The sequence below is a fragment of the Sphaeramia orbicularis genome, chromosome 12 (assembly GCF_902148855.1).
Source record: "Sphaeramia orbicularis chromosome 12, fSphaOr1.1, whole genome shotgun sequence".
NCBI lineage: Eukaryota > Metazoa > Chordata > Actinopteri > Kurtiformes > Apogonidae > Sphaeramia > Sphaeramia orbicularis.
The window spans coordinates 24,935,627-24,958,692 of NC_043968.1; the positions used below are offsets into that span (position 1 = coordinate 24,935,627).

Sequence of the window (23,066 nt, forward strand, 5' to 3'; positions counted from 1 at the left end):
TCACATCCACATCCACACGCACATACATACACACATACACATACACACAGAAGACGGAACTTTAAGGTATGCATGGCACAGAATTCAGACAGTGTGGAGATAAAATTCACATTTGACAAAACAGGTCCAGATAAGTTCACTCACCTCACAGAAACACGGGAAAGTCCGGTCATCGTCCGCCGTCTGTGCGTAAAGGCGCACATCCAAACCTCAGCCTTTACGCCTTGTCAGGAGGTAGTGTCCCCCTCTCCGTCCTCCAGCTCTCCACGGTCGCTGGACGTTCCGTCGGCTGCTTTGTGAGAATCACACCTGCTGATCTGTGGCCGTGTCATCCATGAGGCTGGAGGCCGCAGCCAGGATGGATCTGTTCAGGAAGCTGTGGAGGGCGAGGAAGCTGATCCTAGTGGTGCTGATCCCGCTGTCCCTGCTTCCCCTACCGCTCATTCATCCCACCAGCGTAAGTGAAAAGACCAAAAATGATCATTTATTCCAAGAAGTCAGGCCAAGTCAATAGTTACATGACACATGAGCGCAAACTACATGTTCATGCTGTATTTTATGGTGTATTATTCCTAAATATTAGAACTTAGACTAGATCTTTAACGGGTTCCTCAACAAGTCACTGTAGGGAGAAATGTCACTTCATGAAGATAGTGAAACAGGTTATGCACATGGAACGTCTGAGTAGTTTGAAGGATCTTGTGTTACACATGAGGTCATTTGGCAACATTTATACACATTCCTTTCTCTAGAACAAGGGTGTGAAATAATATTTTAAGACATTCATAGACCAAAGAGTATAACAACAGTTACAATAATAAGGATCATACAGACATTATAAGTTCAGATTGTACAATGATAAAATGCACACAAGTACAAAAACAACAATGAACTAAGTCTAACTATAAGTCAAAGGTATATGCTAATTATGACAATGTTTATTTCAGATAATAAGAAAAGTAACTTAGTCCTTTTAAACTAAATAAGACCATGTAATTCAGTTTAATAAATACCTAGAAACCGTCCGATACAGCAGTAAAACAAAAACATCCAGTTGATCTTTTGATGTTGTTGAGGCTCTTGATTGCTTCTGATGACTGTTGTGTTGTTTCCTGATGGGATTGTGTGTGTGTGTGTGTGTGTGTCAGAGAGAGAGAGAGAGCAAGAGAGAGAGAGAGTCACTCAAAAGACACACTGTTTGATGAATGCTTGTCTCTAGCTGCATCAGCGGAGCCGGTGTGTGTAAAGAGGAGATGTCACTACATGTTGATGAGATGGAGATAAGTGCTGCTAAAGTGTCAAACACCAACATGATGTCCATTTGTTGTTCAGCTGCCACCAGCTGTGTTGTGTTTTTTTCTTAGACAGAAACTGTCCTGGAAACAATAACATGATCCAAATCTGCATAAATCAAATTGTCTTTTTGAAGCAGTATTAGTGGTTAGATTTTTTCAAAGTCAAATTTCAAAATATTCTTTCAAGAAGTTTTCCTATAGCATGTGATCCAAATGGTGCATATTTGTTCCATACACTCACAAATTACTTCATGTGAATTGAAACCATGACCAGGCTGATCTAAGTCAAACAATGTGTTTGTTCATCACTCCGTTGACTCAAAATCTCAAGCAATGTTATGCAAAGAGCATCACAAGTTCCATTATTTCTCAATTATATGAACTGATAATGCCAAGTGATCCAAGTGTTTTGAATCAAACAGGTGACCAAGAGGCAAGTTCATATTCTGATAAAAAAAAAAAGTGCAGTCACAGTTTAACACATGAATAGCAGCAAGAAATAGTTAAAAAAAACAAACAAACAACAACAACAACATATTACCAGTACCAGGACTGTCATATAAAGACTACTACTACTACTACTACTACTACTACATCTACTACTACTAATAATGATAATAATAATAAAATTAATAATAATGACACATTTTTTTTGTATAGCGCTTTTCATGGAACTCAAAGACACTTTACATACAGCAGATGAAAACAGAAACCAAACATGTTAAAACAGATAAAAAAGCAAGTGCAGAAGACAGGTATATGAAAATAAAACAATTAAACATTAAAATTAAACATTAAAAGCAATCTTAAATAAATGAGTTTTTAAAATGCACTCTTCTGTGTCACAGGGATTATATTTCTTCAGATATTATTCAAATTTTAAGGAATTATGTAAAGTTGTTCATCAGCCAATCTGCCCTGATGTGTTGTTGTTATGTCAGGAGTATTGGCTGTTTGGCATGAGCGGTGCAGGAGGAGGCCAAGAAAGAACAAAAGAACAAAAACTTCACTACAAAGAAAGAAACAATCCATGCAATTAAGTTACATAATCAATCTACCGCCACGCTGGATTTGGCCCCACATGGCTTCCTCTCGACACTTGGGACCCCAGACAGTTTCAGGAATGTGACGGCGTGTGTGTCGGAGTGTGTGCATGTGTAGCGGTGGGTTTGGAGTGGTACTGTGTCCACCTGCAGCAGAGCAGAACATCTGTTGGACGCAATCAGGACAGGTCAAAAGGACAGAGACAGAGGGGACAGATCACTGCTGCCATTCTGCATCCCCGTCTGTTTCCTTCTACTCTTGTTTCATTTCTGTCCCTGTAACTGGACTTATATCCATCAGTCAGTCAGCTCAGCTTCAATACTTCATATATATATATATATTTTTTGTCTGTCTATTACTGTGTCACTTTGAGGCAAAAATACTCTAAAATACGAATGAGAAATGAAAAAAACATGGCATTTAAGTAATTTAAGTTCATTGTGAAGCTAACATTTTTATTTGTTTTTTATTACAAGATAAAGGCTTTGACTTTTTTTTATTTTTATAAAAGAGTGTCCTGGCCAAGACAACAGCAGCAGCAGAAGTTACACAAAATGGAAATCACAGCCATACATCCACACTAATATACATGTCGAGGCCCAAAATGGAATCTGGCCCGATTCAGAATCGGGCCGGCCCAGAATGGAATCCTGCTGCTATAATGTTATTTTTATACCATGTTTAATGCAAATGATCTAAATTATTACAAAAATCAATACATGGAATTTGCAAATATGTGAAAAAAAAATGAAACAAACAACATTTTAATTGTAAACTATAACACACTTTATTTACAAATAGAACCTAGTGGTACTCCCCACCAATATATGGTACAGTGAAATCGACTGAAATTGACAATAGTTACTCAAGGTATGTAAGACTGAAAATGTAAAATTATGACAAATTATGGAATTATGGATCATTTGCATTAAACATGGTATAAAAATAACATTATAGCAGCAGGATTCCATTCTAGGCCGGCCTAGAATAGAATTCCATTCTGGGCCGGCCCGATTCTGAATCGGGCCAGATTCCGTTTTGGGCCTTGACATACATAAACACAATAAAAGTCAGTACTAAAAACAAACTTAAAACTGATAAGGACATACATATAAAACATCACCATTATTTTAAAAGGTACTAAAAGTATAATAACAATGTTCCTTAAAAGCATTTCAAAGCCGAACCCAATTCAATCAATTAGAAAAACATCTACATCCACATTTGTCCTTTTCCCACTGATATAAAATGACTTTGAATGTAATAAAAGAGACCATTTATTTAAGTATTCTTAGAAATGTTTTGCCCTGTACATACAAACATAAATATACTGAATTTAAAAATCATTGAAAAAGTTGTTTATATTACTCAATTTACTTGAAATGTTTGATTACATTGTTTAGATTTTCACATACAACAAAACTTTGTGTGTTAATTGTGCTTTCTGCTTAAATGTTTAGTCTGTCGATTAGTTCAGTGGATAGTTCAACGTATCTACCTATCAGCACCAATCATTTCCATTTCCTCAGTCATTCATGATAACAGTGAGTTGATGAGAGAATCAATGTGACAGAAAGTGGCCTGTCAGTTTCTTAAATTTTGGGGTACGGGGAAAATGTATTTACTGAAATGAGGCTAAGAAGATAATGTTGCATCACAAGGATTGTTTAGATTACAGCTGGGTTCATCCCAGAGGAGACTTTATTCTTCGACACCATACAGGCCATGAACACAGATACGAACAGTGATGTTAATGTAGTTTTACAAACAGATATAAGCTGACGTCTTTCATTTCAAGTCAGTTCATTCATGTAATAATAAAGAATTACTATATTTAAAATGGATACAATGGCCAAAGGAAAGAGCGCTGTTAAACATTAGATACGTAAATGAACGGTGTTTCTTTAAGGTTAATACTGATAAAAAAATTGGAGTCACATGTACATTAACAGATCATTTGTCACATGGTTTTCAATGCCTAAGTAATAAGTAATAGTTGGTGTTGTTTATGTTGACAGGTATGTTCATGTGTTATAAATGAGCTCCTTTAAGTCACATGTGTGTGGTTCATGTAACATCATCGATATTCAAAGGATCTGTTTTTTTGTGCTCACTGGTTATGTTTCAGCCGTTGTCACCACGCTGTCACCACATTTTGTTGTTTGGTCAGGAATTAACTGATGTTAACAGTATCTTTTTTCTATTTATTATCAGTTAGCACTGTATATTTGAAGATGAATGTTGAAATACAAATCAACTCGAATTAGAAAACTGATATAATATCAGTTAGCTCCACTATAATATAATTAACATATATTTTTATAATATATTTTTTATGATTTTTTTAATTGTTTTTTATATGGACCTCTGAGTCTGAAATAAAGATTGATTGATTGATTGATTGATTGATTGATTGATTGAATAGGTACCAAATAGTTTTATAGGTTATGCAGATGTTTGTGTCATAGTACGCACTGATTATAAAACAGTACATGCTCGAGTATCACATGAAACCCCATCTTATCAGCTGTTAGGCAGTGTTTTTTGTTTTTTTTACAAAGCAGTTTACAGCCAAGTACCCTTGACTGCTGAATGATTTAAGACTTTGATTGGAAATTTTTTATCCTGTTCCTCCTGTAAAAATATGCATATTGTTTTATGAAATGACCCTTTGGAGGAAATAATGTGACTGGTCTAGAGAGCTCCTTCAGCGCTCAAACACTTTAACCTCGACAGTGTAAATGTAGTGCAGCCCGCTGAGACACATGCACGCTCAAGCGTCATCTGCTTCACCTCAGTCGCTCTTACATCACATTCTTTTGACCCTGCAGAAAATCAAGTCACCTTTTACCTCATTTAAAATACTTAACTTTTCAGGCCTACCATCGAGGCTATTTTTCCTATTTTACTTCCACTTTCCACCTTTATGTTGTTTTTCATTTCATATGAAAATAAGCCACAAGCAACATTTTATATTACAATTTATCTGGTCTTGTCGTTAAACAAAGCACTATATCTTAAATATTTAACAGCTCCTGGAAGAACAAATCAGTTGTAACCTAAAAGCAAACTTTGTTCTATTTTTGTGTATTGACTTGTGCTTTTGACACGTCTCAGTATAAAGTCTGTTCATTGATAACTGCCTCTGCTTATCCAGCACTATGACTTCAACTCACATATCTAGAACAAAGAAAATCAAGCACTGGATCTGATTGAAGGACAGTCTTTGAGTTTGGCAACAAACATCTGATAAACCCAGACCAATAATCAATGCTGGGTGACTGCTGAAACAGACCATCAGCAAATCTCTTTGTCTTTTGTCTGTCCATTTGTTCTTCATTTTTTCTTGTATCTGTTTTTCCTCTATCCAGGTTTGTCAGTCTAACAAATGAACAGGTTAACCCTTTACTGATCTTTAATCTCATTATTAGGTCCTTGATTAATGGCTTCCTGAAGCTGTGTCAAAGTGAGTTCAAGTCAGCCTCATTTAAGCAGCTGTCATCTACGAAAAACCCTTTAAATTGCAGTTTGGTTAAAATGTGAAGTATTTCTCTTATGTCTATATTTATATCCATGTCTCATAAAGTATGTGTTTGTGGAGAGGCAGATATTGTTGTAACACTGTCTTTACTAAAGCCTTCTTTGATTATGAACCCAAACACCTCATTCCATTCACAGCCTAATCCGACAGCTGTGCTTAATGCCTGGAAATGCCTCCTTCCTCTTTGCAAGTTCAACCTACTGTAAAACTTCTAAAATGAGCACAAGTTGTAGTTGTAGTGTGTCTACTTACTATACCTGTGCTCCAACCAAAGGCAATACTTAAAACTTGCCATTCACTGGTCTGTAATTTTATTTTTTAGAAATTATCTGCTTCAGAGATTAAATGTGCTAAATGTTATGTATTTTAACAAGATTAATTTGAAAAGAAATGACAGAAGTGCTGGTTTGCTGATGTTTTCAAGATATATGATAAAGTGTTATTACACATATATTGGTTTATGTACATTAATACAGTAAATTTTTTAAATCTTCCACTTGATCAGGGGTGGCCAACCCTGGTCCTGGAGAGCCTCTATCCTGCATGTTTTAGATGTTTCCCTCTTCCACCACACCTGATGGTCGTTATCAGGCTTCTGCACAGCTTGATGATGGGCTTATCATTTGAATCAGGTGTGTTGGAAGAGGGATGCATCTAAAACACGCAGGATAGTAGCTCTCCAGGACCAGGGTTGGCCACCCCTGCACTAGATAGAACCTGTAAAGTGAATGTATTGTAATGTGCATTGTGATCAAGTGGCTCTGAGACAAGTATTTGTTTGGAGTGAAACTCATTCTCTCGTTAATTCTCAAATTTCACAGTTTGACCCAAGACTGTGTCTTGGAAACTTCAGCCAACCAACATTTTTGACGTGAGTTTTCTTTGTCAGTGACTCACATGTGCTAAAATTTATTCTGGAAGCATTTTACTTGTAAACCAGTGATTAAAGTCAAATTAATGCTATTTTGCTACTAATAAACCTTTTACCTATTACCTAGCTTAAAGTTACATTTGCAGTGTGCCTTAAAGTGTTCAAAATATTCCTAATTAATTTTTGCATTAATGCATAGTTACCTGGTAATATGAATTGTCAGATTTTTACCCTAGAATAAGCTGCACATCACCTTTCAGTGCACTATTTTATAACAGTAGCTTGCTTTTTCCATTTTACAGCAGGTGGGATCCAATGTTAGGTTCTCCTGTGCTTAAGAGTGGATAAGAGTCTGTGTACTCTTAATTAAAAAGCCCAGAACACACACACAAAATAAAGACTTGAATGAAGTTTTGTAGTTTTTAGTAACCATCACCGGTCAGGGTCAGGGTGACAGCAGAGTGGTGCAATCTTTGCTGTTAGATGTCATTAAATAACACATTCATTTTCTTTTTCATAAATCAGTGAATGAAATGAAAAGGAAATGAAAGGAAAGGAAAACTTAATGTGAGATATCTTACTCATACGTTTCTGGGTCTTTTGTCCAGTGTGAAGAGTATTAGTAAGGTGTGGGTCACAGCATGTGATTTAAAGACATACAGTGACTAGTCCAGCAAATGATTCTCCCCTTAATCTTGTCTTATCTGACAATGGGCAGTGGTGGATGCATACATGACAGAAGCTGCTTTGCACGTTGTGAGTCCTTACAGAGCAGAGTGTTTTTTTTTATTTTGAAGTGTTACAGCTCTTGTGATAGTGGAAGTCATATGGTCCAAATGCTTTACATTGCTGAAAACAGAACGCTGAAATGCAGAAAGCTTAAAGAGCATACTTAATGGGAGATTCTTCTTTTAAAAGTAATTGATTTCTTTAAAATCCACGGTTTAAAAGCCTGTGACGTTGGCACAGGTCTGGACACGCTTCCTAATGGAACCCTGCTGCTAATTCTCCGTCTCTGGGTTTATTAACTTCAGATTAAATGACCTGTTACTGGAAAGTAGTGATACTGAATGTTCTTCTTACGTAAAAGTACTACAGGCACACAGCATGTGGCAGTGAGCGGGAACACTAATGTGGGGGGTAAATAACAAGCAAAACAAATGTCCAAAGCAAAATATCACATCCACAGCCAGGGTTTAAAAAAACAGCCTGAGAAATATAATTTATGATCAGATTGTTTTCTTAGATTCATGTGATACTGAGTGTGTGAGCAATGATTTCAAACAGAGCGATGTGCAGGAGAGGGTCAGTGAAAGGTTTGTGATTTTCATGAGCTCTTCAAAAATGTCACAAGTTTCCTCTTTAGTTTTGAAGGAGGAGAGCGTGTCACTAAGCCTGCTAGTGTTGCAACAGAACACCATTAGGAGCTGGTATGCTTATATTATATAACCATAACCAGATTAATGCAGCATTGGTTTATGTGTGACAGACAGTGGGACTATGTCAGCGGTTCTCAGTCTTTTTCTGTGGGGCCCCCCTTTGGAGGACGAAAAATCTCCAGCCCCCCCCCCCCCCAACCCCAGCAACAATGTAACAGTGGTGCAATTATAAGTTTTATTGAAAGAAACATCAATATTGTAACAATACTTTTTGCTTTTCCTTGAATAATTTCATGTTCAAATTGACAATAACTTAGTTTTTTGCTTGAATAATGGACATAAACTCAACAAGACTGCTCCGAGACAATATTTTTCCAAATAAAAATTGGAAATGCACAATAATCTTACAACTATGACAATAAAGTTACTTTTTTTTAGAATAACAAACAAATTTTGGTAATAAAGATGAACATTTTAACAGTATCATTGGGTCAATGAGCCCGTTTACACTGCACATCTCAGAACATTAAAGTGTAAACTGTACAAACTGTGCAAAAACAGAAACATTCCACATTTTTCTTTCCCAGTCCAGTCCTTGTCCATTGTCCAAACCTAAACTCTTTGTCTAGTCTAGTGATAGATCACCATGGCAGTAGATCCAGGGTGCTCCAAGACTAAAATATTAGTTCCACCTGCTATATGTTCTAACCTGAAGGAGGAAAAAAAAAACAAAAAACAACCACCCAGGAGAGATCCCATGCCCCCCCTGGCATGCCTTCGTGCCCCCCCTGGGGGGCCCGCCCCACACTTTGAGAAACACTGGACTATGTAAACATGTTTCCTGTGTGTGCAGCCCATTTTAACCTTAGGAGAAGACACCCATCTCCTTGCCATTGATCCCTGTATGACTTGGGTTATTTTAGGTTAGTTAGCATTAAAGACGCAAGCGAAGGTGAAATAAATCAATGATAAACCTACCTTTAGCCTCCTGCAATACCATAATATGTGCCATGCTAGCAGCTTCAGTCTTTTCCCAGTTTGTTTGCTAAGCTATGCTAAGCTAAACTAAAATATGGTAAGCTAGCATAAGGTAAGCTAAGCTAATGGTCCCATAGCTGTGTTTGTTCTATATTTCATAAGCTATATCCACACATTTTGCTCTGTTGGCATGCTCATGTCACACTTTTGAACAACGGGGAATTGATATCTGGATGGATATCACACTATATTTTAAAGTAAAACAAGACAAGAAAGTAAAAAAAGAGCTAACATTAGGGTGTAGCAGTAACCATTTAATTGCTAATATACTGATAATATTACATGATGTACGAAAGGTGAGTTTAATTATGAAAAGTGTGTTTCAAAAACAGTTATGTTAGTTATATTATTATATTTATTATTTGTCAGAATTGATTTACACATTTCTTGTTATATCATGTACCAGTATCAGACAAGTAGTTGAACGCTAATGTTTGCAGTTGTCTAATGTATGCTATTACATTAGACAACTGAAATGAAAGTGTTAATTTGGAAGATCCTATAGATGTTTAATTTCTACTAAAGTGTTTTGTTATTTTCTACATTTGTATAATTTAAATAGAGTATGGTATTATGCTTTGATAATAGTGTTTGAGCATCACACCCTGACTGTGATGAAAAATGGCCGCTGAGAGAATATGTTTTAGAGTCAAAATGTCTTATGATTTGTCTTATAATTGTGCAAAGAAAAAAGTGACATTTTATAAGAGTTAAAGTGTTCATTGAGTTTCTTTGGCACGGTCTGCTTAAGAAATGGGCATACTAAATTCTTTGGTCTTCTTCTTTGCCAACTGGAACAATAAAATACCTAACAATAATCTGATATGGAAGTTTAGAAAAAGAATAGTGTTCTCTGGAAAAGTTTATAAATGTTGGCCACACAAAAGCTACAAAATGCAGAGGAGAGACTTCAACATGCTTTACATGCCGCTTTATGTTGTAGATGCATAGGAATAAATTAAATATCACATAAAAAAATACATCTCCAAATGAATCCTCAGTATCAAGGCAAATAAAAGAAATGCTGTCATGCAAAAACAGTCATGTATTTGTCATGTGTTTGTATTTACATTGTTTTGTTTGTCACTTGGCATCAGTGTGTTGCTGCCAAGTTAACTTTACTTGTCAGTGTTAGAAGTGATTGTATTCAGCGTTATGTTGCCAGGAGTCAGTAAAATGTGTATATCAATTCAGAATCTATTTTTTTTAATATATAAATTTGGGTCCGGGGAAGACAAATGTGATTTTATGCTGCAAATGTTTTGGAACTTCTACTGTACCTTAGAGGATCAATAAATTGAATCTCAATTTTGATCCAGGAATGTTCCAACACAATGTTTATTATGTTTTCAGTGTTTTGCAATATAGAGCAGAAAAAATAATAAAGGTCCCTTGACAAATGTGGTTGGTGATGAAGCATTCAGTAATATGTGTTTTCCTTTTTGCAGGAGGCATGCTGTGCCTATGTGTTGATGGTGACGGCAGTCTACTGGGTATCTGAGGCTGTTCCCTTGGGTGCTGCTGCCCTGGTCCCTGCCTTCCTCTACCCATTATTTGGGGTACTTAAGTCTAGTGAGGTTAGTCTGTCTGCTGTGTACTTTCTATATACATTTCTCAGAGACTGAAAAAGACAGAACAAAAACAGTTACAGGTAGCAAGAATACTGGTGGACTATGTTTTTTGATGCACAAGGTGAGGTTACAGAATAACTGAATGCTACATCCAGTCAGTCCTTTTAGACTGCCACATACTGTAGTTATTGCAACAAATACATTATTTTATCTTTTTATGAATTTGTTATTATTATTGTTATTATTGTTTTATTATCATTTTTGTTTGTTTTTCATTTCTATTGTTCCTAATGAGGTCACATTTTGGTTCATAACAATAATGTAGTCTTATATTTTGCATTGTTACATTTTTATTCATCACCAAACTCAGTGAAAAAATGAAGTGCTATATATACTGTAGCTGACTTTTCCTGATATCTTGTACTTAGCAGTTTCCATGCTTGTTTGCTTAAAAAGATAAAATAAATTAAAAAAAAAAAAAAAGAAAACAGATGAGTTACAGTGATTTATACATTAAATGTGTTTTTTTAATGAACTAGTGAACTAAAACAAGCAAGCAAAATGAGCAAAGACAAGTAAAGCTACATGATAACGCTTTGTGTTTTCATCACATGATTCATCATTTTATCATTTATTTTTACCAGGTTACTAATAACTGTTTATTATCATTCCTGAAGAGCAAGATAAAACTTCCATTATATCCTGTAAATAAGCACAGAAAACATTGTCTCTTAACACTATCTGATCAGGGATTTAGATTTATTTGTAACTAAACAGCCATTTATGATTCCTATAATCCATTAGGATGTAATTACGGTGAGGGTGGAATTTATGTTTCCAATTTCTCAATATTGAAGTGTATCTGGGAGCCATTATACAAAGGTCAAAACTTTTGTGGGACCTTAAACGTGTTTAGCTTTTCTGCACAGTAATATGGAATAATGCTCATGCCCTAAAGCAGCGACTTTATTAGACTCAGTTTACCCCTGTTTAGTAGGATGCACTGTTATCAAGGGAAGGCAGTTAATTGTCTAGGGCTTAACAGCAATGTGAAGTTGTAGGGCAAATGTAAGATTTGTGTTTGTGGTGGGGGTTTGTAGAGGGAGTCCTTAATCAGATTAACATACTGTATACAGTAAGAGGGAACATACAGTGGGTGAGGTGGCAAAGCAGTTTTGTTTTACTCAGTTGCCATTAACTTTTAAGATGCAGTTGTGCTCTATTTGTGCACATATGTAAATCATGACTCTGTGAAGCAGTAAAAAAAAAACCCTCTACAAACCAGATATTTGTCATCACTGTTGTACTGATCAGTGTTCTTTAATCTTGTCTCTGCTCACATATTTGTCACCAGATTTTGATTAGCGTCGCTGGTTGAAACAACTGCAGCATCACTGCTTTTATTTGTACCTATACCAGTTTCCTCTGTATTAATTAGTAACTTCAACTTCAGCATTACATAAATGAGAGCTGTGGGCTTCATGTGACAAACTCACATCGACAAACATTGACAAAGCAGCCTGTTAACACTGCTGTAAGCCTCTTGTGGTGGTGTTTGGTAAACATGCCAACAGAGAAGCTTTATGCAACAATTTCAGTCTATTTCTCAGTTTGTCCCACACCCCTAACCCCTTCTTAGAGGAACCCACTTATGACTACTTGCATATATATATATACATACAAAAAACAGAAGTCAAGTTTTGGTGTACAACTAATATACCTGTATTCTAAGTTTATGGTTCAAATGGACTAGAGTCAAAAATTGTTGTGTAATTTGGTAACAAATGTCAATACCTTGGGAACAAATGTCATCAGTGTTGGCACATGCTGCTCACACAGAACTTTTGGACATTTTTATAAACTACATTATGTTAAACGACAAATTTTTGCGTTGGTAAATAGGTTTGAATCTTATGCCCTACAACTGAAGGGGCGGAAACAAAAAAAAAAAAAAACCTAAAGATTTGCACCATTTTGATAAATTGAAATTTTTAAAAGTTCTGTTCAGGAACTAGCCAAGATGTTAGTGTTGAATATATCTGGACATTATCCAGCCCAACTGATACTAAAGAGGGCTTCGATAGAACAATCACTGAGTGATGGGCAGAAATTGTAAATGAAAGGGTTAGAGAACTAGTCTGAAAGGTCAGTAGATCCACATGTCTTCTGTGTATGAAGTATGTGAAATGAAATGTATGAAAATATGTATTGAAACCAGCTCTCAGCAGCTTACAATAGTCAGTAGTGAGTATTTAAACTCGCTAATCCCTTCCTTTACTAATGCTGTTATTCATTCTGAAGCTTCAGATGGGATTGTAACTTGAACCAAAGTGACTATGAATACAGTTCCATATTTCTAATTTCAATAATGTAAATGTAATCCCACTGTTAAAATGTCTGAAAGAGAATGTCTTGCTTGTGGTAATGTTTAAATAGCCAGACAAGCTATTTTATGTAGATGGTTAAACCTTCCTAATCATATTTCAAATTGTACAGTTGAAAGAGAGACAAGTGGGGATGGAGTCATGTGTATAATGTGAGAGGCGGTCCCACTTGGAGGAAATGCAGCAGGTTTTAGGTGAGAGGTGAGAAGGTGTAGGCTTATAAAACACACTGAGGCTATGAACCCTGTGGGTGGGAAGTGGAGCAGATTAAAAAGAACAAATGGCAAACTGTAAATGTTGATCTAAACACATAAGGGTGAAGTAGGGAAGTGGGTGAAGTATGGAAAGGCAGAAGTGCCCCCCCCCCCCACCCGCCCCTTCTTCCTGTCTCCCCAAATCAGGGCAACTGTAAAAAAATATTTTACAAATCTTATTCTGAAATGGATTAACTCAATCTTGTGTTTTGTGTGTGTGTTCAGGTAGCAGCAGAGTACTGTAAAGACACCACTCTACTGCTGATGGGAGTCATCTGCTTGGCAGCCTCCATAGAAAAGTGGAATCTGCACAAACGGATCGCTCTACGCATGGTGATGATTGCAGGGGCAAAGCCTGGCATGTGAGCAGCACAAACAAACTGTGTCATATTCAGTAAAATAAACCCTGTCACACATTCACACACATATATACTGTACAACCTGTTGCGCCTTTACAACAGTGGATTTTTGTTCTCTGTAGGGGACAAGAGATTCACAGCTTTACTAAAATACAGAACAAAACAAAAAAAATGCTGTCCACTGCAAAGGGCCTTCCATAAAAAGAAATTAAAAAAAAAATGCATCAAACTGTTGCATTGTGCTGTTTCCAATCAAGGCAACTATTTAATGTAAAAAAGCCAAAACCTTTACTTTCCAGGCTCTCAGGAGGTTAAAGAAGTAAAGACAAACATGAATGCATGTGATCTCTGTCTTCCAGGCTTGTGCTGGGCTTCATGTGCTGCACCGTGTTTCTGTCCATGTGGCTCAGTAACACGTCCACCACAGCCATGGTGATGCCCATAGCCGAGGCTGTGCTGCAGCAGCTCATCTGCACCGGCCTGGCTGACAGCCATGATGACTCCGAGACCGCTGACTCCCCCGAGGAGGACAGCGGTAAGCCAGACTCTGCTGCAGCAGGGGGAGGTCACTGGACTCTCAGAGCCTCTCACAAAAAAAAACCAACAAAAAAAACAAAAAAAAAACTGACATTATTGACAAATCAAGAACTTTGACAATGTAATAATGACTTATCTTGTTTGCAACTATTTCAGAAAAAGAAGAAAACCTGGACAAAAACCAGTTGGAACTGCTTTATCGCAATGACAGGTATTGAGAGTGTGTTTGTGTGCACAATCGGTGTGGGAAGAATGTCAGTGTTATCATTGTTTTCTCCACAATTTCCTGCCCTTTCTTCTTCTTCATCAAATTTTACTCAAGTTTGATACAGGTACTGAACACATTACAGTGACAATACTTCAATTAACGGTTATACATTAAACATATATCTTCAGTGTTCAGCCAGGGTCAAAGTGCAATATATTTATCTGTACCGTTTCTTGGTTCTTGTACCGTTTCTATTGTATTGTATTGTATTGTACTGTATTCTATTTTGCACATCCAAGAGAAAAGACTCATTGCATTTGTTAAATCGCATTTGATAGATTTCTGTTCCCAAAATGGCAGAATTGCAACAAAGAAAAAGTATTTACAGCTTTATTTAAATCTCTTTTGTTTTTCTTGCTCCAGCAACAACTGCACCAAACAGGAGCTCTCTACACTGAGTGAGGTATAGTTTTATTTCTTCGTCTGGACAAATCAAAAGATCCTCTGCAAACAACTGTATTAAAGTGGTTTGTGTGTCTGTCTCTTGTTCTCAGGTACAGACTGGAGAGGTTAATGGTTTAGGTCTCAGGTCAGAGTTCATCAGACACACCAATGGACACCTGCCGCAGGTCAGGAACATGTTTTTAGATAATATAGAGGCAGGGACTGAAACTGAAAAACATGCTCCAGACAGATGTTATTCAGGAGCAGAAATAATCTCTGAAATGTAGATAAAAGATGTTATTTTTCCAGAGTTATTTTGTAGAAAACAGAAAAAATAAATAAATAAAAAAATAATAATATTGACCTTTTGTGCATAAATTGGTCTTCTTTTTCTTTTAGGTTGCGATCGAAATCCCAAATGTGAAGCGAGTGAAGATGAGGAGAGACTCCCAGTACCCCACCAAGAGAGATCACATGATCTGTAAATGTCTGTCACTCAGCATCACTTATGCTGCGACAATCGGTGGACTCATCACCATCACCGGCACCTCAACCAACCTCATCTTTGCTGAACAGTTCAACACGTAAGTACACAAACATACAGTTTTGTAATGAATAGTTTGACTTGTAGGTAGAAAATGGTCAAAAAGTCAAAAGGGCGGCATTTATTTTTGATTTATACCAGGCTAGTGTAGTAAGATTACAGATATCATCACAACTGGGATGCATATTTAGAGCTTGATTGATTTCTTGCCTCTGTGCTGGTATGCTGTCAATGGTCCATATTAGCTCAGAGACTGGGCGCAGGGGTGCACACAGGTCTGAGATCAAACTAATCAGCCTCTCCAGTCCTGACAGAGCCGATTTCCTCCAGCCACTGCACTAAGCCTGGCAGAATGGTTTCCTTCATGTTGCAGCTTGTTGGACAAAGGTCAGGTTGGACTATGCGTGTGCGGGTGTGTACCATTACACTTGGCAACTCTGCAGATATGCAGTAATAAGAACCAGCTGAACTACATGAAAATGACATTACATATATAGTGCAGAAAATGTTACTTGCAGCGTATTTTCATTCCGTTATATTAGTGTAAGTCCATGTCTGTCCAGCTGAATGAAAATGACAAATATTTAGCTTCTCACATGCTTTCATGATCATGATCACTACACCCTCCATAAGAAACAAAACAGAGAACTGTTGAAGTTGTTTGCCGCACATTGTGTGATAGCCTCTGATTATCTGTTGCATTATTGTAGCCATAGTATGCATGATATAAATATACAAATGTAGGTTATATTGTATAACAGTTTGTGTTTCCTAGTTGGGATTACTTGCATTGTTTTAATAAGATTTAGTTGACTTGATTTCTCAGTGTAGCACTTTCTTTGTACTTTCCCAGTGTGTGTTTCATGTGAGAGGAAAGAAGATGATGGAGGGATATTTAGGTTGTGTCTTTAGTACAGTTTATCATCATCTTTGCATCACCTTTAGTCCTATTAGTGTCCATTCAGCATCGGGCTCACTGAAGCAGGTCTTAGCAAACACACTTTATCACCCATGTGGCTTTGAATGACATAAAGTGAAGACTAAAGTGCTCTGTAAGACAAAAGCAAACTGATCATGATTACAGTGTGAGTACTGGCCCCAGAAAATGGTCACAGAAAATAACAGGTGTGATTTTCATCTGTGCAAACATTCCTTACAGAGACTTTGATGAAGTGTGTCCACAAGTCGGGGTCTCTTGTGGCCTCCGCTGTCTAATATTCATCTTGTTGTAATCATATTAAAATGCTGACAAATTTGCATTGATATTAATATATATAATTTTTTGGAAATAATAAACCTGACCAGGGATTTGTATCAGCTGGTGAACAGTGTTTCTCATGTTTTGAGTTTGAGAGACACAAACTAATAGTCACTGCCAAGTCACTCAGATTTCTCCCTCTGTCGTCAATGTGCTCTTTTACCTTTTGTTTCCAAAAGCTCACTTCAAAAGGGCTTATACTGGTCACTTTGTTTCTTGTTGTCACAGGACCTGGATGGATTAGAAGGACTTTCTCAGTGTTTTTATTTCTGCTTACTTTGTAATCAAACCATGAAAAACTTAGTTCAGAAAGCTTAGGAAACTAGACCAGAACTGTCACCGTCATTCCTTTGCATTATTCTTAAAAGATTTTCTTGAAAAGTATATTTATAGTAGGTAAATGATCCTACTAGATAATGTTTAAAACCAATGCTACCTATAATTTTTCTCACAGAGCAGAAGAGAGTAGCAGCAAAATGTATATTTAAGTTTGTGAAGTTTGTTTAAACTGAAGTTCAGTTGTAGGAAAGTATTAAAAAGGGCCACAGTGACACTTAATCATAAATCTTGTTTATCACCTCACTATAACTAATAAATGGAACTGCTTTTACAGGGGAATATAGTTTTGTTCAACCCTCAGCATGAGGTAATATGGTCACACTTTATGTTACAGTACAACAGCAATGTTACATTAGCTATATTTGAACTCCTCAGGTGTTATATGTTACAGTGTGTGCGTCCTGTTTTCAATAAACCAGGTCATTCCATGGTTACAAAGCTGTTATATCTACATTGTGACTGACACATCTTATCAGTTGTTATAGTCATCAGAGCAAACACAAAAGACTAGTGTGAGGTCAAGTAGTGGGTCAGCAGTACTTACTTTTTTAACCTCAAAAAGGACTGTGGTAACGTGGTTCCGGTTATATGTAGAATTCGTTCATCATTAGTTTTTAAAATCAACATGACATGTGTGTCTTGTACTAGATGTTACAGGTGTTAGCTAACATCACCTTTCTCGTCAGTTGTCTCAATATTTTTTTCTTTTTTCCAGACGTTATCCAGATGCGAAAGTAATCAACTTTGGCACATGGTTCATCTTCAGCTTCCCCATTGCCATCATCATGCTGGTCCTCACCTGGCTGTGGCTGCATTTCCTCTTCCTTGGCTGCAAGTAGGTGTTTTTGTGTTTTGGATGTTCGTGTCCTGTTTTATTATTGTTTACATGTTTGTGATTATCATGTCTTGTCCACTTCTTACCTGTTGCACTGTACATCTTATCATTAAGGACTAAAGTAATCCTACTGTCTGTACCGCAGCGCCATTTGGTGTCCTGTGGCTGCAGGCAAGACACTGAGTTGTTGTTTAAATTTTCAGTTTCAGGGAAACATGTTCACTGAGTAAGAAGCGCAAAACCAAGAGAGAGATGCTGTCAGAGAAGAGAATCCATGAGGAATATGCAAAACTGGGGCCCATCAGGTGTGTATGACCCGACTTATGAACACTTCTGGCAGACAAATTTTAATATAAAAACCTCAATTTAAAGCACAAATGTTTTCAGTAACCATCTAATTATTCCACTTGTGGTTAAGAGGAACACAGAATGACATGTGAATGCATCTTAAATACATACTGACACCTGTCATTGTGGCATAATCATGTTATCACTCATAATTGCTGCTCATTGACGTGTGTGGTTTCTAAGTGTGTGTGTTTGTGTGATAGTTATCCAGAAGTGGTGACCGGTGTTTTCTTCATCCTGATGACTCTGCTGTGGTTCACCAGAGAGCCTGGCTTCGTGCCTGGATGGACATCACTGTTTGAGAAGTAAGCAACCCATACACAAGATGCAACCACATGTAGAGCTGATATCATTTAGTGTTAATGATCAGCCAGTGCAGTTTAGTGCCTCAGTTACATATACGATCTGTGCATTGAAAAATCAGTGTGCATGTTCTGTGGATGTATAGCCTAAATGGATTTACACACTGAACACTGACCATAAAAATGCAACTTCATTGAACTTCAGAACAGCTCAGTAAATATGAGAACTTTTTCTGTTTTCTTGTAGAAAAGGCTACAGGACTGATGCAACAGTGTCTGTGCTTCTGGGCTTCCTCCTCTTCCTCATCCCAGCTAAACGACCATTCTCCTCTTCTTCCTCCTCCAGCTGTAAAAATGAAGGTGAGGGTCATGCAATTCATGCCTGTCTGTTGGAACGTTTTGCATATATTGTATATCCTCAATGTAGCAGTATGGGATTTACCATATTAGAGCAACCAAACCTAGAAAAGTTGTTCACTGATTTATTGAGGTAATCAGAACCTAATATCATGATTTTTACATGAAATTTATATTTTCCTTGAAATCCTAAGACGTAAGAGTTAAATGATAAACTTAAGTAGTGGAGTATGTCAACAAAAACTGAATATTAACAAACATATGTATACATCTTAAGGTGCAATTTGGTATTTTTGATATTCCAAAGGTTTTGATCATGTCAGAAATCCATACACAATACCCCTCTCTTCCTCACTCATAGCTGTTCATGTTCAAACAGGCTCCTGTTTGTGTGAACAACATCTGCAGGTTGATTTACTGCCTCTGTGCTCCTGATTCTGTGGGTCACAGAAGAACATAAAAACACATGAACCTCAGACACGGATCAGTCTGAAAGTGTTTTAGAAACACTATAATCTAAAACAGGCACAGAAGTGCAGAGGGGGAAAGCAGCTCATATTCTAAGTTAACTTTCTCTACAGAACCAACAGGTCACAACACCATAATAAATACAAGACTGAAGGAGTTCAAATCTGAGGTTCTGTGGTTTCACTTCCACTTCACTTCACAAAACATTGCCATTAGCACCCCGGCTGTGTTGACATGTTTTCTGTGTTGCTGAACCATCAGATGAAGATGAAGACTCACTTGCTCCCATGATCACCTGGAAGGACTTCCAGAGACTGATGCCATGGGAAATTGTCATCCTGGTGGGAGGAGGATATGCGTTGGCTGCTGGCTGCAAGGTACAGAGCATGGGACATGTGTTGTTGTATTACTATTCTGTACCATGAAATCCCTACCATTAGCCTATGGGCATCTCATAAAGATCTGAGGTTACTATAGTCACATATGTGTTGTGTTGTGTGTAGGTTTCAGGCCTGTCAGTGTGGATTGGCAGACAGCTGGAACCCATGAGTGGTCTTCCTCCCTGGGCTGTCACCCTGCTGGCCTGCCTGTTGGTGTCAGTGGTCACTGAGTTCGCCTCAAACCCAGCGACTCTCACTGTCTTCTTGCCCATCCTGTCTGCACTGGTATGACAAAATGTCCTTCAAACATTTGTTCTTGAAACATTCATGTAGTCTTTAATTGCAATGAAAAATATGAGATAAAAGGTAGTAACAAAGAGGGTGAGTGCAGAAAGGAAAGGAAGATAATGGTTTTGATTATAAATATACTATTTTTATCAGCATGATACAAATGAATCAAGGTCTACAGTGAGTGACACTAAGGTGGGGGGTTAGCTGACAGATTTGAATTTTCAGATGATCACATTACCTCTTATAAATGCTGGCTGCATTTTACCTAAAAGGTGTAACCGTAGCCTGTGACATCACAAGTAATTACACTATATGAACAATGCAATTAATTTTTTTTAATTAATTCATTTCATTTTATTCATCCAACAATGTAGAACAGTGGTGATAAATGTACAATAAAATTTAAAGACTAACTGGGGGAATTACAACCAAGACCTAGTTTGAGTAAAACATCAACAGTAATTGAAGCTATGAAAATATAAGGCAATTAAATGAGCTACAAGAAAATACTGTACAATTGAAAATGTAAACTAAGTCTAAAAGTTGTTTTTACTGTTCACTGTTTGCTTGCAGATGCACTATAAATTATACTAGATTTAATGAGTTAAGTGTAAACAACTGCAACTATACAAACCATAAGATAAGTGGAGCTCAATTTACTCTAAAAATATAAAAGTCAAAACAGAGAATTGTCATAAAAAATCATAATTGTTATTGCTAAAGAATCTATACTGTCCACCCACCCTCAGAAGGCTATTTTGTGACCGTGGAGAAGCATATTTCTCCTTGGTGATTATTTTCAAGTAGTGTTAGATGAATCTGCAGATCATGAATACATGTATAATCTAATATTGATACCAGACAAGTAGATTTGACAGATTATGCATTCGGAGTCATGCTTTCTAGAAGATGCTGCCGCAGACAGACAGCAGGAAGGATGGCATGCAAGTTGCAAAATCAGTTTGTAATGGTCATGCAACCTTGTGCCCTTTCCTGTTTGTCATGTTCTTCATCTATGCCTCTAATGTTCTCTTTTCTCCCCCTCCTCTGTTCTTTTCTTCATCTACCTCCTGTTGTTTTTCTCACTCATCCCGCCTTCCCGCCTCTTTCTTTATTTTCTGTTCCCAAACTTCTCTTTCATCCTTCCAGTCTGAGACTCTGCAAATCAACCCACTCCACACTTTGATCCCCTCCACCATGTGTGTGTCATTTGGGGTTATGCTTCCAGTGGGAAACCCCCCCAACGCCATCGTCTTCAGTTACGGCCACGTGCAGATCAGCGACATGGTACGACACACGCAAAGAAAGTCACATGGTCTGTCTGCACCTGCAGAACCAAAGCCTCATGGGTCCAGTGTGTCAAAGTTGTAATACAAAAAATGATGATTCACTTTACTGTATCTTTTCATTCTTTTTCATTTATGTTATTCATTGTCTCTTCTCATTCTGCTTTTCCAGGTAAAAGCAGGTTTTGGAGTGAACCTGATAGGAGTCGCAGTGGTCATGTTGGCTATCACAACATGGGGGGTTCCTCTCTTCAACCTCACAGAGTTCCCAGCTTGGGCAATGTCCAGAAATGTTACTGGGAGCTTATAACCACCGGTGGAACCAGTGGCAAGAAGAGGGGAAGAGTCAATAAGAGACAGAGAGAGAAAATGTTTCTGTGAGGACAGACAAGAAAATGACATATTAAGTCTCAAGAGGATTGCCTTGTCAGCGATACACCTTTCAATAGACTTATTTCTGGACATGAAGGAGGAGGAGGATCGGTGGTGCAACAGATGAGAGTAAAAACACAACTGTAACCTATTATTTAGCTGTAACATTAAGAACATGTACTGGTTATCATTGGTGGTAATCATTGGTGCCTCTTTTTTCAAGAAATGCCTTTGCCAAAGTGGCCACCGGGGAGAGCTCTCACCCACATAACCTCCTATAAACTTTACAGACATTCTGTTGTTACTGGAGACATCAAAAAACTACAACAGATTTGGTGATGATCCAGATCCACTGTATGTTTTGATTTTTGTAAAGAATTAAATTGTTCCATTTGTCTAGGCTGCCTATAAAGTATTTTCAGTATCACATCAGGCCTTCTTCTCTGTATTAGGTAGTGCATAGATAGAAATAAACTACATGGCTGTTGTAGTGAAGCCTCTTTTCAGAGTACACCTGCTAAACTGCTGCTGAACTTCAACTAAATGTGCTGCTTTATTACTATATAGGATGGTGGGCCTTTACACTGTACAATGTAAGAAGAAAGATGTGACTGCTGAATTTCATCTAGATAAATGCATGAAAAGAGGTTCCTACTTTGGCTGCTAATGTACTGTATATGTAGGGATAGTAACTATCATGGTCTGGAGAGTGCAGAAAGATAAAATGCATGTTATTTTTAGATACAAACTTTTACATAACATGTATAATACATGTATGCCATTACCTGAAATCTACACCTCTCATCCACCTCAAATCTGTCTGACATCTCTGCCAAAGTTACTAAAGCTGGTTTTGTCCTCATACTGAATGTGTTGGTGTACTTTGCAGTGGTAGTGCCTTTACCCTGACAATGTTTGTGGATCCTGAAACCTCAGAGCACTGCAGGCCCTTGTTTGACTACCATCCTCCAGCACCAGCTGAGTTTTCTCATGATTGTTTTTTTTTTCTCCATCCCTTTGTCATATGCCTATACTTGACACGATACAATATTAAACGTGTCATCTGTACTGTTTATGAATTATTGAAAGCCCCAAGGTGTCCGACCAATAACACAATGGATAAAACTGAACATTTTGACCACTTTCAGAATTACATAGAAACTATATATACATGTGCACAAGAAACCTTAACCATGTAAATCAGCATGTTTTATCATCAGGGAGAAAATTCCCAAGTAAACTTTGTTCCAACTATAAACAGCTGTAATAACTATATGATTGATAGATTTGCATGTTATACAACAGGGTGACCAATGTTTGTTCAATCAGTTGTCAAATCACTAATTATTTTCTGTGGTGAA

The 23,066-nt window shown here is 37.3% G+C and overlaps 1 protein-coding gene across 2 annotated transcripts; it reads left to right on the forward strand.

Moving 5' to 3' along the window:
• The first annotated feature begins 6 nt into the window (after window positions 1–6).
• slc13a4 (solute carrier family 13 member 4) lies at window positions 7–22,026 on the forward strand. 2 transcript variants are annotated; one of them, XM_030149565.1, is made up of 16 exons: window positions 7–457; window positions 10,617–10,745; window positions 13,603–13,739; window positions 14,096–14,271; window positions 14,430–14,484; window positions 14,905–14,944; window positions 15,036–15,110; window positions 15,325–15,509; window positions 17,782–17,901; window positions 18,105–18,206; window positions 18,453–18,554; window positions 18,799–18,911; window positions 19,644–19,753; window positions 19,880–20,041; window positions 21,197–21,334; window positions 21,506–21,643. In XM_030149565.1, the coding sequence occupies exons 1-16, from the start codon at window positions 335–337 to the stop codon at window positions 21,641–21,643; spliced, it is 1,905 nt and encodes a 634-aa protein (XP_030005425.1). In that variant the 5' UTR covers window positions 7–334. The 2 variants fall into 2 exon arrangements, with proteins under 2 accessions (XP_030005425.1, XP_030005424.1); XM_030149564.1 differs by having other exon boundaries at window positions 335–457; window positions 19,638–19,753; window positions 21,506–22,026.
• The last annotated feature ends 1,040 nt before the right edge of the window (window positions 22,027–23,066 follow it).